General features: G+C 43.8%; 2 protein-coding genes across 7 annotated transcripts in view; one reads left to right on the forward strand and one right to left on the reverse strand.

Annotated features, from left to right (window-relative positions):
• Positions 1–19489, reverse strand: part of TMPRSS3 (transmembrane serine protease 3) — a 94583-nt gene that overhangs the window by 32909 nt on the left and 42185 nt on the right. For all 4 annotated transcript variants that reach the window (XM_049874935.1, XM_049874936.1, XM_049874934.1 and 1 more), the window contains exons 2-3: positions 10842–11027; positions 2329–2473 (exon numbers count right to left, since the gene is read on the reverse strand). In XM_049874935.1, the coding sequence (XP_049730892.1) occupies positions 2329–2473; positions 10842–10967 (271 nt within the window). In that variant the 5' untranslated portion in view covers positions 10968–11027. The remainder of the gene's footprint in view (positions 1–2328; positions 2474–10841; positions 11028–19489) is intronic.
• UBASH3A (ubiquitin associated and SH3 domain containing A) overlaps positions 9729–19489 on the forward strand; it is an 81224-nt gene continuing 71463 nt past the window's right edge. For 2 of the 3 annotated variants that reach the window (XM_049874930.1, XM_049874931.1), the window contains exons 1-2: positions 9729–10134; positions 13652–13705. In XM_049874930.1, coding sequence (XP_049730887.1) covers positions 10022–10134; positions 13652–13705 — 167 coding nt within the window. In that variant the 5' untranslated portion in view covers positions 9729–10021. The remainder of the gene's footprint in view (positions 10135–13651; positions 13706–19489) is intronic. The other variant, XM_049874932.1, reaches the window with a different exon arrangement.

Genomic DNA, 19489 nt, shown 5'->3' on the forward strand with positions numbered 1-19489 from the left:
TAAGGATTCATACTAGGGGCAAGAATAAGAATAGAGATAATTATATTAGATTAATAACTAAGAGGTCAGCAAACTTTTTCTGTAAAGAACCAGACAGTAAATATTTCAAGCTTTTTGAACCATATGCTCTCTGTCATGCAACTGCTCAACTCTGAGTTAGAGCATGAAAGCAGCCGTAGACGATATGTGAACAAATGGGTGTGGCTGTGTTCCAATAAAACTTTATTTACAAAAACAGGAGGTGGGCTAGGTTTGGCCCATAGGCCATCATTTGCCCATCTCTGAAGAATATTTAATAATTTAATGCCATGGAAAGATGCACATGACATTGCTAACTTAAAAAATAAAAGCATAAAGATAGTATATCTTATTCCCAAAGGGCGACATAGACATATTTATAGAAATGAAGGCAAGAAATCTGATAATAAAATATTAATAGGGTTGCCTTTGAGTAATAGTGTCACCGTAGGACATTTTCAAGAATCTTTTTGATTAGCTGTATTTTCTATATTTCTATAACGAATAATATATTGGTTTTTTTTGCTTGTTTTTTAGAAGTTTTTGTTTCTCCCCACTACTAGAAATTAACCATGATGAAATCATCTAAAAAGTAGCAGAAAGGAATATGCATATTTTATATTATTTATATTATAAAAATATTTGAAACAATTATATGTCACATCATGGTAAAATGGCTAGGTAAATTATGCATAGACTGGATGGGATGTTTGGATGCCATAAAAAAAGATTATTATAAAAACCAAGTAGCACGCAGAAAAGGCCTGTTTGTCTCTGCAACAGGGGTCCCTGGGGGATGCAAATAGTTTAAGTGCTTGGCTGCTGACTGAAAGGTTGAAGGTTTGAATCCACCCAGAGGTGCCTTGGAAGAAAGGTCTGGTGATCTATTTTCAAAAAATCAGCTATTGAAATTACCTACACATCGTCGAAAACCCTGCGGAGCGCAGTTCTACTCTGACACACTTGGATCGCCATGGGCCGACATCAACTCAATAGCAGCTCCTTGGGGGGCATTGGTGGTTCCGTGGTAGATTTCTAGCGTCCTAAAAGTTTTTTTTTTTTTTTTTTTTTATGCAGGAGACCCAGGTTTGATTCCTGACCAATGCCTCTCATGCACAGCCACCACCCATCTGTCAGTGGGGCCTTACGTGTTGCTATGATCCCGAACAGGTTTCAGCAGAGCTTCCAGACTAAGATGGACTAGGAAGAAGGGCCTGGCTATCTATTTCCAAAAAATCAGCCATTGAAAACCCTATGGAGCACAGTTCTTCTCAGACACACATGGGTCGCCATGATTTGGGGTCCACTCCACAGCAGCTGGTTTGATTATTATTATTATTATTTTTAATCTCTGCACCAAGCATGAATCCATAGGCAACAATAAGGATTCATATTAGGGGCAAGAATAGGAAAAGAGTGAAATAAAAAACAAGTAAGTTTGGAGATCAGGCAATTACAGGTTTGTTTTTTTTTTTAAGTACATTTGTGCCAATGCGTTTTGATGTATATTTTTAAATTATGTGTCTTTTTCTTACTAGAAACTTCTCTTTCCACCTCCCCTCCATTCCCTGCCCACATCAATTGTCCAGGTGGCTTAAAAGGAATCAAGTTAGGGTAACCGCCACCCCATGCTTTCTGGGACCTCGGCCAGAGCCCCACTGTGTCCTCGTTAGCAGCCCCAAAGAATGAGTCCCCTGACTGCACCCAAGCCTGGCTTCTGGGACCAACAAGTCCATGGCTCCCTTAGGCAAGTCCTGATAAGTTCTTGCCAAAAAGATCCTAGCCAGATCTTATTATGGAGCCTACTGCTTCCCCAAGCATTTGAGACTTATTTACACAACCAGCTTTCCTTTGCTTGGTTGCTGGGAACAATTCTGTCACCTGTGGGTGGATTTTCATCTAGCCTCTAATACGCTCGGTAATGCTCAGCTGACTCTAGGTTTTCAGGAAGGGTGGGGACCACTGGTTCTCAGTACTTCCTGGAGGTCTCAGAATGTCCCAGTCAGAATCTAACCTCTGGCTGACGGGGCATTTATGGAGTCTCCTTCTCTGAAGACCTTCAACCAGAGAATAAAACACCTGTCTCTAGGTTGTTGATGTTCAGGCTTGTCAGCAAGGAGCTGAACAAAAAGACCCCCTCTCAAAGCCCCTTCTCTGGGATCCTGTAAGCCAAAGAAAGCGCTTGTGTCCTAGCTTCCGAGCATGCAAGCACCTGGGAAGACATTTCCCCCCAGAGACACCTGGCCCCATTCATCACCTAGATAGGAGAGGAAAGGCGGAAATCACAGGGTCGCACCTGGCCCCACCTACCTGGCGCAACAGGACTGATTTTCAAATCGTCAAGGCCGAAGAGCGATCGAAAGGAGAAGGGGGTTTCGGTTGCGGGGGGTTCGTTTTCCCCCATCGTGACTATTTCAGGGCTTCTGAGATTCGGCTCCAGCTCCACGTCCACCTCCTTAGGCAAGGAAGGGCAGAAATCATTCTCTCCCCTATTTATAGTTTTAGGATCAAATGTATTTTCAATCTTAGAAATCTGACAGTCCATATAAACCGCATTCACTGTGGACAGATGGAACTCTTGTCTAGTGAGAAGGCATTTTTTTCTCAACCACAGCAGATAAGACAGAAGCTACCAGAGTTAATGAAAAACTACTAAGAACTTCATTCCACTCAAATAGTGACTTTTCCATTGTTGGTTAGGCCAATTTTAATACCAATTTAACAGCGTACCTTTAGAGAGAGAACCTTTCGCAATTTAGAAGTTATTGTATCGTTATTTGTAAGAAAATAAATTCTTCTCCAGGCACCTTCCACCACTTTTTTGCCGATGTATGTATCTAGTAAGCCTACCAAAAACATAAGAAGTTCTTATACTCACATAATGGCTGCTCCCCCAAACTGCAGATAGCACAAAAAAGGTTCGCTCAACCACACTATTAGCCGTTTGCCGTAAACACAACCCTTTTCCTGGCTCACGCAAGCATGACCTAATTAAGGATCAAAGTGTCTGTGTGGCCTTTGGGTGCCCAGTCTCCTCCTTAAATAGCAAAATGAGGAGCAGCCAGAGACCGCTGGCTTCCAGCACGCCAACACTGGGGCTCTGTTTGCTACGAGAGAATTCCACCTAACACACCACCCAGCAGTCTTTCACAGTCTTTGCCTGTAACTCTGAGAAGGGCACCCAAGCAAGGAAATGGCAGGATTTTCCCACCTAAATTCCAATCTACTTACCCAGGTATCAGCCATGGGTTCTCTAGGAGCCAGCTTCCTTGGAGTGCTAAAATCTACCAGGGCTCCAATTTGCAGGTAAAAACAGACTCATGGAGCATACATTCTTATTTCCTTTCTGGTTACTTGTTGGAATGTTTGAAATTCAAAAGGGCGCTACTAAGGCATTCAAAACCAACTTGGTCTCTCTGCTGTTTCACAAGGCAGTAGTAAAATCTAAGCGAGAATTGTGCTCTAAAAGTTGTTTATTCCATTTCCATTCTAAGAGTAGTTTTGCAGAACATCTTAGAAAACTAATCAATTCATATTCAGCCATTCTGGGCTTTGGTTCTTGCTGGTACTTATTTCTTACTCGTCACATGTAGCGAACTTTTCCATAAAGAAGAATCAATGGTAAAATGCTTCCTGAACCATCCAACCCGAGTAAGAAAGTTCCCTTCCTTGCTCAGTAGCACACCACCACAAAATGTCGAGAAGTTATTTTTAGAAACAGATTCTCTCCCCACCTCCCTTTTACTCACTATTTCTGGCGTCGCCATCATTAAAAGCAGAAATAATTTCCTTTTGCATTATAAAAGTGAGTGTGATGGTAAGCAGGCCACCAACGAGGTCATCCCATAGGGAAATATTTTCACCAAGTCACTCAGCCTTGTCAGCTCCATCATTGTAGCAAATGGCATTATTGAGGGAATCGGTGTAACCCAACCTGGTTGTAGCTATCAGGTAACCCTTGGTGGTATGACTACAGAGACCAGGGAAGGAAAAAAAAAGATGCAGCTTCCCTTTGATTAGTAAGTGAAGTGAACCTTTTCAGAACCATCACATGAGGGAATCGTAACACAGGAGCTCCTTTTATTCGAAAGAACAGACCAGCCCGGGGCTGAGCACACAGCCAGCCAAAAGGGGCAGGCAGGTCTCTTTGGTGGGAGTGTCTATTTCTCTACCTGATGGAGTTTCCGGACAAAAGACAGAGAACCTAAGTGCGTTCATCCCAGCACACTAGGGGACACTTCATGTCCCATGCTACAGGGTCCTCCGCAGTCTTGAGCCACGTCTGCACACGATGCCATTTAAAGAGGACAAATCCCGAATACTGTGTGGAGGAGACTAAGAGAGTCTCTGGAAAGCAGAGTTGTATATACCCGGCTCAGAACTAAGTGGTCAATCATGTTGCCATGGAGTTGGCGCTGACTCACTGCGACCTTATGTATAACGGAAGAAGACATTGCCCAATCCCTCACCATCTTCAGAGTCATTGGTACGTAGGAGTCCATTGTTGAGGCTGTGTGTCAATCCATCTCATGGAGCTTTCCTTTGTTTTCACTGACCCTCCATCTTACCAAACAAGATGTCCTTTTCTATCAGTTGGTCTTTCCCGATGACATGTCCAGAGTAAGTGAGCCAAAGTCTTGCCATCCTCACTTCTAAGGAGCATTCTAGTTGTATCTCTTAACAGTGTGATTTGTTCGTTCTTCTGGCAGTGCACTGTATATTCAATATTCTTCACCAACGCCACAATTTGAATGCATCAATTCTTCTTCTGTCTACCTTTTTCATTGTCCAGCTTTCACATGTATGTGAGGAGATGAACAAGACCATGGTGTAGGTCGGGAGCACCTTAGTCATCAAAATGACATCTTTGTTTTTTAAAGCTTCAAAAGGTTTTTTGCAGCAGTTCTGACCAAACAATACGTCCTTTGATTTCTTGACCCACCTGCTTCCATGGACTCTGATGATTGATCCAAGTAGAACGAAATCCTTGACAACTTCAATTTCTTCTTCATTTATTATGGTGTGGTTTATTGGTCCAATTGTGAGGATTTTTGTTTTTTTCATGTTCATATATCTGGAGCAGAACCATGGATTCAGCTAAATATTTCTGGAGCATCCACCATGTCAGGCATCTAGATGCAAAGGAGGTCCAGCAAGGCTTCAGCACCGTAAGTGACCTCAGGTAATGACAACTGTTATGAAGAGATTAGGCTAAGGGAAGGTGAGGAGTGATGGGGACAGAGCGATGAAGGAAGGCCTCTAGGAGGAAGTGGCATTTAAGTCGAGATTTTGAGGACAAGGTGAAGTGGGTCTTGAGAAAGTAAGGGGAAGGTTTTCTAAGTAGAGGGACAGTCAAGATCTAGAGAAGAGAATAAGCTAGGGGTATTTGAGGACCCCAAGAAAGCCTGTGTACCTGGAGAGAGGTGCGAAAGAGGAAAGAGCTGCGAGACGAGGTTGGAGAGGCACATGTAGCAGATGGTGGTGGGTGTGGGGCCATTGTGAGAACTCTGGTGTTGTGGTTTCGGTGTGATGAAAGCCATGCAGGATCTGAGCAGGGCAAGGACATGATCTACATAGGGCTCCAGAGTGTAGGGGCCAAGGTGGGCCTACTCAGAGCCACAGATCACGGGAGGACTTGGACCAGGGCACGAGTGGTGCAGATGGTGAGAACTGGATGGATGGGAAGTTGATTTAGAAGGTAGAGTTGGCAAGAATTGCCAGTGACAATAGCCAAAGAGACATCTTCAGACACAGTTTAATTCTGTACCATGTTCCTGCCTCCTAGTACCTGTCCACACACCTGTCAGTGTCTTCAATTGAATGGCACGTGTTAAAGCCAGATATCTTTCAAGCTCATATATCCATCATTAAGCCTTTGTAAACACTCTTTCCAGTCCCTGGATGTTTGCACTTAAAGACAGTGCCAGGAAATTTGGAACTTAATTTTTTCTTTGCTTTTACATCTGTGTTATAGGTGATGCTCCCAACTGGAGTACAGCTCTTGAGGGATGTAGTCTTAAGATTTATCCTCATCCCTAAGCCCCAGTGGTGCCCAGTATAAGGGTGAGTGTGTGATAGGGGCTCCATATTCCCTGATGAGATCTTAGATGGAAGAACAATATTGAATAGACATGCAGATAACCAAAAGAGATCATGAAATCAAGTTAACTAATTTTTTTGACATGCGTGTCATAGGTAGGTCAGAGATTGAGCCAGTTAACCAGGGGATAGTAGGGAGAGGACCCACGAGGCTGGTGGGCTTCCATAGCTAAATAAAGCAGCCATGTCAAAACCTGATACTGTTACTCTTTCCAATTTTAGCTCTTCTACCAAGTGTGCTGTGGTAACACATTGTGGTTTTAATTTACATTTCCCTGATGACTAATGATGTTGAGCAACTTTTCATTTCCTCATCAGCCATTTGTGTATCTTCATTTGTCAAGTGTCCACTTAGACTTCTTGCCCATTTTTAAACCGGGTTGTTTTTCTTATTATTGATTATACTGTGTATGTGTGTGCTTATAAACACACGCACACACAACACACTGGATACAAGTCCTTATTCAGGTATATATATGGTGAATATATTCTCCCAGTCTGTGGCTTGCCTTTTTATTATTATTTTTTATGGTGTGTTTCAAAAAGCAGACATTTTAAATGATGATGGAACCCAGGCTTTTTATGTTCTAAGAAAGCTTTTCAAACTCCAACATAGCAAAGGTTTTTCTTCTAGGCTTTCTTCTAGAATTTTCATAGTTTTAGCGTTTAAGTTTGGCTATTACATGGTTGGTGTGAATTTTTGTGTGTGATTGAGAAAAGATTGAGGTTCACTTTTTTCCCATATCGATATGGAGTTTTTCTAGCACCATTTGTTGCAAATATTTTCCTTTCTCCCATTGAATTGCACTGGCCCCTTCGTTAAAACTCAATTATACAAAATTGTATAAAAATCATCTATGTGTGGGTCTTTCTGCACTCTCCAATACCACAGTGTGGCAACCCAACTTTAAAATTTATATTAAAAAAAACAAAGGACCTAGAAGAGACAAGACAATCTCAAAAAAAAAGAAGAGAGAGGGATCAATACTATAGTAACTAAGGCAGTATAATATGGAGACAAAAAGGGTCAACTCAAACAAAGAATGCAATGTAGTCCAGAAAAAAGCTAATACACATACAGACACCTGATTCATAATAAAAGCTGTACTGCAATTCACTGGGCAGAAGTTGGTCTTTTCAATGAATTAACAACAACAACAAAAAAAAAACATTGCTGTCAAGTCAACTCTGACTCATCACGGCCCTATAGGACAAAGTAGAACTGCCCCACAGGGTTTCCAAAGAGTGGCTGGTGGATTTGAACTGGCGACCTTTTGGTTAGCAGCCAAACATTTAACCACTGAGCCACCAGGGTTCCTTCAATGAATAAAGGCACTGGGAAAAAAAAATGAACCTTTATCCTTACCTCACATCACTATCGTTGCTGTTCTTGTCGTTGTGGTTAGCTGCTATCAAGTCAGTCCCTGATTCATGGCGACCCCATGCATAACAGAACAAAACACTGCCTGGTCTGGCGTCATCTCCATGATCAGTTGCAGATCACACTGTTGTGATCCATATGGTTTTCACTGGTTGATTTTCAGAAGTGGATCACTAGGCCTTTCTTCCTAGTTCATCCTGGTCTGGAAGCTCTGCTGAAACCTGTTCAGCATCGTGGTAACATTCAAGCCTCCATCGATGGATGGGATGGTGGCCGTGCTTGAGGTGCATTGGCCAGGAATGGACCCAGGTCTCCCACCTGGAAGACGAGAATTCTGCCACAGAACCACTACCACCCCTACCTCACACCAAACACAGAGGTAATTCAAATGAATCATAGAATTCAATATGAATGGTAAAATAAGGCTTTTAGAAGAAAACATAGGAGACTATCTTCCTCACTTGGATCAGCAACAATTTCTTGAACAGGATGCAGAAATCTCTAATCATAAAAGAAAATTTGATAAATTAAATTTCTTTCAAATTAAGAACTTCTATCTATGATCCAATGATGTCATTAAGAGGATGAAAAGGCAAAACACAGCCTGAAAGAAAACATTACAAAATAATTCATCCAACAAAAGACTCATCTCCAGGTTTCCCACAAGTCGATAAGAAAAAGCTAATAACCCAGTGAAGACACGTGGGTAGGAGATTGGAACAGGCATTTCCCCAAAGAGAATTCAGGTGGCCAGGAAGCATGTGAAATGATGCTCAATGTCGTTACCATTCAGGGAAATGCAAGTTAGAACCACAGAAAGATGCCACTACACACCCACCAGCACGGGTAAAATTTAAAAGCCTGACAATACCAAGTGTGGACAAGTGTGTGGAGGAGCAAAGACTCTCGTCCACTGCCATGGAGAGGGCAAGTTAGTGTGGCTGCTTTGTACAACTGCTTGGCATCACCACTGCTGCTGGCAAGTCGATTCCGACTCATAGCAACCCTGTAGACGGAGTAGAACTGTCCCCGTAAGGTTTCCAAGGAGCAGCTGGCAGATTCGAACTGCCGACCTTTTGGTTAATGGCCGAAGTAACTCTTAACTACTACGCCACCAGGGTTTCCAACAGCTTGGAAATTTCTAACAGATCACGCATGTGCACTATGACCCAACAACTCCACTCCCAGATACATACCTACACAGGGCACAAAAAGATACGTACAACAATGTTCACAGCAGCATTATTCATACTAACAAAACAAATGGCTGAATTATGGGTTATTCACTACACAGCGACAACAGTGGATATGTTTTGCAAACATAACTTTTGGAAAAAGAAACCAGACACTAAAGGGGATACACTATATGGACCTAGTTATGTGAGGTTCAAAATTAGGCAAAAACTGCATACCTGTGAGCACAGTGGTTACCTTTGTGGGAAAGGCAGGAAATAACTCGGAGGAGGTGGGGACGCTTCTGAGATGCTGGTGATGTTCTAGAGAAAGGCTTCGCAAGCTCAGAGCCATTGACACTTCTGGCCAGATCATGCTTCCTTGTGGGGGCTGCCTTGTTCTTTGTAGGATGTCGAGCAGCAGCCCTGGTCTCTTCCCTACTAAATGCCTCTGTTGTTCCCCTCTCACCCCATCCCAATTGTGACAACCATAACTGTTTCCAGACTTTTCCAGATGTCCTTGAGGGGCAAAATCGTCACTGGTGGAGGACCCGTGTTTGATCGCTGTTTATGTACGACATATATTTATGCATGTTATACTTGAATAAAAAAGCTAAGCCTTTCCAATCGAAAAGGAAGTCAATGTGTAACAAAAGAGCCAAAAAGATTAAAGGTAGTAGGGGTGATAGATCTCTCTGGATGGTAAAGGTCTAACACACTCGGCTCATAACTGAGGTTGGAGGTTCGGGTTCACCCAGAGGCACGTCGGAAGAAAGGCCTGACAATCTACTTCTGAAAAATCAGCCATCGAAAACCCTATGGAGCACAGTTCTACTCTGACACACATGGGGTCGCCAGGAGCCAACTCTATGGCAACTGTTTCATAGTTGTTCTTGTTTGCCATCTTGTTTGCAGATAAAGAAATTCAAATCCAGGGTCACTCAAGGTCACGTGTCCAGAAAGACTCAGCAGAGAACCATCGCCCCTGTCTTCTTCCCCCTTGCTCTTCCCCCACTGCTGTTACACAGACTTGCCCTCAAATGCCACCTAGTCAGTACCAACGCTGACCCCAGGCAGGGGATTGGTTGGACCTTCTGAACCAGAACCCCGTTGTGGAAAGATTTAGAGTTGGTAGGCAGTGTGCTCTGGCACTCTGCAGAGAAAATTCTGAAAACCAATTATCCCGTGCAAACAGGATATTAGCTTTTGTCAGAAAGACCAAAAAAAAAAAAAAAAAAAGCTTGAGGTTTTTTTCTTAACAGCTTCAGCCTCTCCTCCTCCCTCTCACTCTCTTTTTTATCTACTGATTTCTGGCTGCAAGGCAAACCTCTCCAACTGTGGGCAGGAAGAGATGGCAGCCGGTGAGACGCAGCTCTACGCCAAGGTCTCCAACAAGCTCAAGAGCAGAAGCACCTCCTCACTCCTGGAGCCCCTTGTGGCCATGGGCTTCCCGGCACATACCGCGTGAGTACTGCCACTGGAAGGGAGACCCGGGGCAGGACTGGTTATCCAGGAGCCAGACCCCTCCCAGCCCAGCTGCACCCTGGCTACAGCACAGCAGGCAGCTCAGAGCACTCACTTCCTGTCGAGGGGTACACCTTGCAGTGAGAAATATTGTCTCAAAACAAGGCCTTTCCAGCTTTTCGTAGATGTGATGGTCTTTACCTTTTAAATGCAAACTCTGCTGGTTGGCTGATTAGGGGCACCCTGGAATTTGGGGAAATTAGACCTTAATTGGAAACCCCGGTGACATAGTGGTTAAGTGCTATGGCTGATAACCAAAAACCTGGCAGTTGGAATGCACCGGGCTCTCCTTGGAAACTAGATGGGGCAGTTCTACCCTGTCCTATAGGGTCGCTATGAGTCGGGATCAACTTGATGGCAATGGGTTTGGTTTTTTTTTTTTTAAGACCTTAATTGTTACTGTGGCCATGTGCGTTTTTCAGGGTTTGGGAGAAGACCTCTGTGCCTGGTTGCGATACCAGTGTGTAGTTCAGTAACCCTGAAGGTGACATTTCAAGGTATTTCATACTCTGATTTGAAAGGCCCAAGTCCAGTGAGTCTCTGAGGCGGGGGTCCACGTTCTAAACTGCGCTGGGAAAACCACCCAGCCTTATGGAAAATTTCTGGAATGTCCGATAATGAAATGAAATGGTTAAGAAACTACCTACCGGTGTTAGCGTGGCCCGATTTACGCAAGGGAAAGGTCCGTGCACGTAAACTGTGAATCCCAGGAGCTGCTCCTCTCTGAGAGGGAAGAAATCCCCTAAAGCCAGTGGGCAATCGTCCTCGGGCATGTTGATCCCAGCTCTCACATTAAGCTGACTTCTCAGGTCTGCTTCTTTTCCGATGCTTATCTGCACGGGGAAATATATCAGAAATGCGCTTTAGGTAACCTACGATTTGGAAGGGGGCGAACTTTTCTTAAACCTTATAACAAGACCCCAGCCATTTGAATGAAATAACCTTGAAGCTAGACTGGGGCTTTAAACCGGTTTCCACTGAGAATTGGCATTTCTAATAAGTTCCCAGGAAGTTAAAATGGACTTCTCGTTAAAATGTAGGTTCTGATTCAGTATATCTGGCAGGGAAATGCAAATTCTCAGCAGGGAACTTGTTAGGAATGCCAGTTCTCAGCAGGGGTTCAGACTGGAATGAGCCCATTTAGAGCCCTGAGCCAGACCCCCTTTCTTCTCCCTCAAAAGATCGGGACATCGCTGGCATCATTGTTGCTGTTAGTTGGTGTTGAGTCCTCTCCGACTCATGGTGACCTTATGTACAACAGAACTAAACGTTGCCTAGTCCTGTGCCATTGACTTCACTACAAACCAGAGGTTTGTTAAATGGGGAAAGGAATCATGGGGGCGCAGGCTACCTGCTGTGAGCTGGACACCGTCCTGGGCAGTTCAAACCTGGTACCTTTCTTCTAATCCTCACCAGCCCATTTTGCAGATGTGGATCCTGAGACTCAGACAGGGCAGCTGCAAAGGGCAGGGCTTGAGCCTGGCTCTCATTGCCCCTTAATCCCACCTCTTTCTACTACCAGTTGCCCTGATGCTGTAGCCCGGACTCATACTCGAAACACCTTCTAATCTAAGTATTAAACTTACGTTGGGGGTAGGGAAATGCATTTTAAGGCACCTCCGTTAAAACCTCTCCAGGTATAGCCACGTCCCCATTGGTAGTCACCGAAATAGCACCACCAATCAGCCCCGTATAGGGTTCCTTATCAACTCTAGCTATTTCCACCCTTAATTTCTGAGTAAATTGTTGCTGTTAGTTGCCACCCAGTTGGCTCGGACTCATGGTGACTCTGTGTACAACGGAACGAAATGCTGCCCGATCCCGGGCCATCTTCATGATCATTGGCACATTTGAGTTCATTGCTGCAGCTCTTGTGTGGTGCCTTCCAAACTAGGGGGCTTACCTTCCAGCACTACATGGGACAATATTCTGTTGTGATTCACAAGTTTTTCATTGGCTAATTTTCAGACATAGATCACCAGGCCTTTCTTCCTAGTCTCTCTTAGTCTCAAAACTCTGTTGAAACCTGTCCACCATAGGTGACCCTGCTGGTATTTGAAATACCGGGGGCATAGCTTCCAGCATCACAGCAACATGAAAGCCACCACAATGCCACATATTGACAGATGGATAGTGGCTGAGTAGATTTTCTACCCTGTCCAATTTGGTCTAGTTCAAACCGGACTGGTTCAGGATGATGAATTAGACACAGTCCGGCCTCAGGAAGCTCAAGGTCTAGTAGGGGAGACACATATACCTGCTAGTTAATGTGACGAGAACCATCATGAACATGTATGTGGTGGGAAACAAAGGTTGTTGTTGCTGTTAATTGCCATCAAGTCGATCCTGACTCCTGGGGACACCAGGTGTGTAGAGTACAAGTGCTTCATAAGGTTTTCAAGGCTGTGACCTTTGGAAGCAGATTTTCAGGTCTGCCTTCCAAGGAGCCTCTGGGTAGATTCACTCTGCCAACCTTTCAGTTTTAGTAGTTGAGCGTTTAAATTTTTGCACCGCCCAGGGACTCCACAGGAGAAACGAAGGAAAGGGTTGCACACCAGCTCTGCCTGGGCGGTTTGCGGAAGCCTTCCCAGAGGAGCTGATGTTTGAGCTGAGCCTCATCTCAGAGTATCAGTACAGCTTCTCTGAGGGCACATTGGGGTTGTTGTTGTTGTTAGTTGCCATCCAGTTGGCTCTGACTCACAGCAACTTCGTGTCTAAAAGAATAAAATGATGCTAGGTCCTGCCCCATCTTCATGATCGCTGGTATGTTTGAGCCCATTGTTGCAGCCATTGTGCCAATCCATCTCCTTAAGGGCTTTCCTCATTTTTGCTGACCCTCTACTTTATTGTGGTGGCTTACCTCTTGCTATGATGCTGGAAGCTGTGCCACTGGTATTTCAGATACCAGCAGGGTCACTCATGGTTGTCAAGTTTCAGAGGAGCTCCCAAACTAAGACAGACTAGGAAGAAAGGTCTGATGATCTACTTCCAAAAATCGGTGAAAACAACAGAACATTGGAGTAGGGCTCCTTTTGGCAGGAGACACATGCACAAAGGCCAGGGATGTGCCCCAGCACGGCGAACTCTAGGACCCCCAAGTGGTTCCATGTTGCTTTGGTACACGGAGTGTAGGGAAGAGTGGAGGAGAAGGGACGGCAGGAGTGGACAGATGTCAGGTCATCGGGCCTCTGGGCACCATGCAAAGGACCAAAAGTGGGGAATCAAGGAAGGAAAATGAGCAGGGAGTGATAGGAGCAGATTTTCATTTTCCAGAGAAGAGCATGATGGTGGCCCATGGAGGATGGAGACCTGGTCATGCATGCTCCAGCTGCAGACGTCTGGTGATCCAGACCCCATCAGATCTGATGTGCTGTGGGACCACGCCTGCTTCTCTCACCCTTTCCCAAATATGGAAGACTTGGCTCTGAGTGTCCCTTGTGCTCTGTGCTTTCTGTAGGCTCAAAGCGCTGGCAGCAACTGGCAGAAAGACGGCAGAAGACGCATTAGATTGGTGAGTGGAGCTGGTTTTGCAGACCTGGGAAGTGTTTGCTTGAACTTCCCTGGGTGTTGGGACCCCTGCTATCCAAGGTGGAAGCTAGGAAGAGCCCGGTGCCTTCTGGGTGGAACTAGGGGCCACCCTGATAGTAAAACAGAATAGCCCCCACACCTACCCACCCAGCACGTAGGGAAGGAAAGCGAAAAGGGAGCCCTCATCTAAAAAGGGGAAAAAGAACTTTGAACAAAGCTGCCTTCAGATAAAAACCTGATTTAATCCAAATTTTGAGTGTCAAAGAGGAAAAAAGTTCACCTGATTTGTTGAATGAAGAGGATCAGCCATTTTTGCTGATATGGCAGAGAGGGCTCCACCATCCTGGGCTACCTCTGGTTGGGGGGAGATTTACTTGGGGGTAGCGAATCCCCCTAAGGCTGTTTTTCCCTTTAAGGGGCCCATGACCATGGGAGGAGGGTAGGTTGAGAGTATCTGGGTTCTGGGCGGCTCCTAAGCCCTGAATCCACTGTGACACTCTCTGCAAGCTATTCACTGCCACATACTCTAAAATCCAGTCCAGCTCCAATGTAGCACCTCACGCCAGAGCGAGTCCCTGGATGGGAAACCCCTGCACTCTAATAGTGGAATGTTGTGTTGCTGTTAGTTGCTGTTGAGTTAATTCCAACTCAGGGTGACCCAATGTGTGCAGAGTAGAGCTGCTCCATATGGTTTTCAAGAGCTGTGATCTTTCAGAAAGCAGATCATCAGTCCTCTATTCTGAGGCACCTCTGGGTGGGTTTGAACCACCAAGCTTTTGGCTTGTTGTCCAGCTATTACCCATTTGCACCACCCAGGGCTTCCAACCATGGGATAAACACCATGAAATCAAACAATAAAAACCAGGTCCCATGTTCTGGAAAAGACAAAATTCTGGAGGCAGTGAAGACATCCCTGCTCAGGGCTCAGGGGAGTGGGGAAGGATGAACAGGCAGGTGGAGCACAGGGCATTTTTAGGGCAGCGAAGCTATTCTGCAGGACTCTGTAATGGTGGACACATGACATTATGCATTTGTCAAAACCCATAGGATTGTATACACAGAGAGTGAACCCTAATGTAGACTATGGACTTTAGTTAATAATGTATCAGTTCATTAATTGTGATAAATATACCATACTAATGGAATCCCCATTGTCGTTAAGTCCATTCCAACTCATAGTTGACTGTCTTAGTTATCTAGGTCTGCTATAACAGAAATACCACAAATGGATGGCTTTAACGAGCACAGTTTGTTTCACAGTTTAGGAGGCTACGAGTCTGAATTCAGAGCTCCAGCTTTAGGTGAAGGTTTTCTCTGTCTGTCAGCTCTGGGGGAATGTCCTTGTCTCTTCAGCTTCTGTTTCCTGATTCTTTGGAGATTTCCATGTGTCTTGGTGTCCATCTTACCCCATCTTTCCTTTGCTGGTTTGCTTAATCTCTTTCATATCTCAAAAGGGTTTGACTCAAAATACACCCTACACTAATCCCGCCACTAATCCTAAATGGGATTATAACCAAAGGCAAGCGGGTTAAACCCATTGCCATCAAATTGATTCTGACTTATAGTGACTCTACAGGACAGAGTAGAACTGCCCATAGGATTTCCAAGGAGTGGCTGGTGGATTCGAACCGCCAATTTTGGGGTTAGCAGCTATAGCTCTTAACTACTGTGCAACCATGGCTCCTTATAATAATGGAACAAAACAAACAAAAAAATTATTGCCATTGAGTTGATTCTGACTCATAGCAACCGTATACAACAGAGTAGAACTGCCCCATAGGGTTTCCAGGGAGTGGTTGATGAATTTGAACTGTTGACCTCTTGGTTAGCAGCCATAGCTGTTAACCACAGAGCCACCAGGGCTCCTTATACTAATGGAATAATATGTTAATAACAAACATTATTAATGACGTGTTTATAATATTAAACATGTTAATAATAGAAACCATGTGCAAAAGGAAGGGGGATATGTGGGAATTCTCTGTACTGTCTGCACAATTTTTCTAAAACTACTCAAAAAATAAACTTTATTTTTAAAAAAGAGAAATTAGGCCCCTCATAGCTGGAGTGTCCACCCTCCCCTTAGCCCTCCAAGCAGGATGATAAATACTGATAATGAGTCTCAGGTGTTTTCTCAATGGGTACCTTCTTTCCCCAAAAAACTCTAAGCCAAGGGCAAAAATAATGGAACCCCTCCAAAGACAAAGGGAAACTCCCAGAAGCCTCCGAAGTGGTCTTACTCTGAAGCCAGTTGCCAAATTTAAATTGGAAGGCAAGCCCACTGTTGTGAGGAGTCACGGTGGGTACCTGCCAACTCCACCAATTACAGATAAGGCTAGAAGACCTGCCAAGGTACAATCAGTGGGGGACCCTAAACTCAGACAAGAACGGGCCCAACCTCACTGGTAATCAAGGGAGTGCAAGTTAAGATACCATTAAAAACCACAAAGATAGATATAAATGCAGCTGAGGATGGGGGGAAGGCTTCAGTGCCCTGCTATTCCACTGGTGGTACTGCAGAAGACAGCCACCTAGCACTTCCATCTCTTAGTGTGCTCCCTGGAGAAACACAAAAGGCCTAAAAAGACATGTACAGAGATGTTAGAGTGTTATAATAACTTTTTAAAAAAGAAAACAGAAGTCCATCACTATGGGCGTGGATAAATGAAATATCACAGAGGTATGTGACGGAATATTCTAGAGCTCTTAAAGGTCCCCACTGACAAACTTAACAAGATACATAAGTATCCATTTGGAAAAATCAAACATATATTGCTGAGTGAAATATGCGAGTTGCAGAATAATTTGAATAGTGGCTTATGATTTATATAAAACACATACAAGTGCTATCTCAGATCTGTTACATTGCAAATTGCTAGTCTCAGATTAGTTAAATTCTGGCTGAGTTCAAAACAGCTTCACAATGGGTTACTTCTGGAAAGGAGGAAGAAAACGAGTATAACTTCTGTATTTTTTTCTTTTTTAAAGAAGTTATATGTGTGTAACTAATGTAATTATAATTTTATAAAATAAAAGGTCTTAGTTATCTAGTGCTACTATAACAGAAATACCACAAGCAGGTGGCTTTAACAAAGAGAAATTTATTTTCTCACAGTCTTTAGTAGGCTAGAAGTCCAAATTCAGGGTGTCAGCTCCAGGGGAAGTCTTTCTCTCTCTGTCCACTCTGGAGAAAGGTCCTTGTCATCAATCTTCCCCTGGATTAGGAGCTTCTCTGCACAGGAACGCTGGGTCCAAAGGGCTTACTCTGCTCCTGGCACTGCTTTCTTGGTGGTATGCGGTCCCCAACTCTCTGCTTGCTTCTCTTTCCTTTTTATCTCTAGAGAGATGAAAGGTGTGCAGGCCACATCCCAGGGAAACACTTTACATTGGATCAGGAATGTGACCTGGGTGAGGGTGTTACAATCCCACCCTAATCCTCTTTAACATAAAATTACAATCACAAAATGGAGGACAACCACACAATACTGGAAATCATGGCCCAACCAAATTGACACACACATTTTTGGGGGGACATAATTCAATCCATGACATAAAATAACCCAGGCATCAGACATTGCCTACCCATAAAAATAAAATAAAAAACGGATGGACCGTGCCATCATGCTCTAACCTATTTCTCGGTCCTCCAGCCCTGTGGCTGGATCACAGTGATAGAGGGGGCCTGTGAAGAAAGAGTAGTCCTGGAATCACAAACCCCAGGTAAAGAAGCCCTGTTTCATGTATCTTTTTTAATGGAACATGTTTAAGTAATTTTCTCCTGTTAATACCGCCCACCCCCTGCGCCATTTCTCCCTTCCAACAACTTTCACCTCTTCTGACTGATTGTTTTGGGGTTAATTTTCACAGCTGTGAATGACATGTGTATTGCTGCTTCTCGAGTTTTCAGTTTTAGGCGTTACCTACGTCTCTTTCCTCACTCGACTCCAGCATTCTGCACCTTTCCCACACCCCATCCTCAGAGTACAGATTTTCTTCATGATCTTGGTTAACTCCATATTCAGTGTTTACATTTCTGTGACTCTGTAAACACCATTCAGAGCAGAGCCATGTAGTACATTATAATGACTTTCCTTTTCTGCTTAACCTTTTGTTTTCCCCAGAGTTTATAACAGCCTTGGTTTTTCATTTGCTTAGTTTTCTTTACACACGTTGCCATCGAGTTGATTCTGACTAATGGTGACCCCAGAGTAAAACTGCTCCATAGAGTTTTCTTGGCCAGGCCTTTCTTCCATGGCATTGACGGTGGGCTAGAACTTCCAATCTTTAGGTTAGTAGCCAAGTGCAAACTATTTGTGCCACCGAGGGATCTTAGTTTTCTTTATATGCATCATTAATTCAACCTCAAACTTCTGCCAACTGTTGACATTTCCTTTCAAGATTTTCAGATACATTAGGTTCTCTGTTAATCTCATCTTCTTGGAGAAATCTCTCCTAGGACCTTTGGATCTGTTCCAGGCTGCACCATTTGTCCTCTACACCAGGCACATGGATCCTAGAGTTTCCTCTCCACATCATCATGGGGATTCCCCCTGCCTCTCCCGTATGTGTGATCTGTTTTCCTGTGTCCACGCTTTTCTGTTTTTTGGTTATCAGCTCACTTTGGCAGAGCATATCATAGAGTAACTTCTTGAGAAAGAGCACATGGGAGAAAAATAATTCAAGACAGTATATGTCTGAAAATTGCTTTATTCCACCATCTTCTTTGGTTACTAGTTTAACTGGATAAAAAATCCTAATCTGAAAATTATTTTCCTCATTGTCTCTACCTTCAAATGTTGTTTTTGAGAAGCCTGAAGATATTTTCGTTTCTGACCTTTGCATATGACCTTTCTTATCTCTCTCTCTGGAGCCCAAATAATCTTCTCTTGGTACCCAGCATTCCGAAATTTCACAGGCCTGTTTTCATCCATTTTGTGGGGTGCTCGGTGAGCCCCTTTAATATAAAAATGCACGTCTGTCTTTTGTTCTTGGATGCTGTCTTAAATTATTTTTTAGAAATTGTTTTTCCCCTCAGTTTTCCCAGTACACCCTTTCTACAGATCTCATTATTTAAATATTGACTCTGGTCCTCTAATTTCCTTTCCTTTCTTTCTTTTTTTTTTTTTTTTTTTCCTTTCTTGCTTTCCATTTGGCTTTTTGCTGCCCTTTCTGGAAGATTTCCTTAATTTTATTTTCCAATCTTTTTATGTTTCATTTCTGTGCTAAAGTGTTTGTAATTTCCAAGAGCCATTTTTTGGTTCTCTGAATCTTCCTTTTTTGTGTATATATAACAGGCTCTTGTTTTATTTTGTTTCGGTTTGGTTGTGTGTGTGCATGTGTGTGTGTGTTTAGTGGTTGAAATATGGTCTCATCTTTCTCAGGACAATGAAAATTTTAAGTTCTCATTCTTGGCTTAGTCAGTTTTCTCCAAGTTGCTTCTCTTTCTCCTGATTTTTATTTTAGAGACTGCTCATTTCCCTGATAACCATCAGCTGTCCACTCAGATTTAAGAATAGAGGGCTAAAAGGTGATTGGAAGCTCTGAGAAAGTGTGTGGGCTTGTGAACCCCAAGCTTCATTGCAGGTTATCTGACTTAACCATGTCACTGGGGTCCTCCCTAATAGGCATCCTTAGCTTTTCCTCCAGTAAGGACCAAATTCCTAGCAAAGGTTCTTCGAGTCTCCTGCCAGGGAGATGAAAGCCTTGTGGTTCACAAGCTGGGAGCTGTGTAGGAGGAGGAGGCTGTTCCAGACACCCTATGTTTTCC

The sequence above is a fragment of the Elephas maximus genome, chromosome 2 (assembly GCF_024166365.1).
Source record: "Elephas maximus indicus isolate mEleMax1 chromosome 2, mEleMax1 primary haplotype, whole genome shotgun sequence".
Classification (NCBI taxonomy): domain Eukaryota; kingdom Metazoa; phylum Chordata; class Mammalia; order Proboscidea; family Elephantidae; genus Elephas; species Elephas maximus.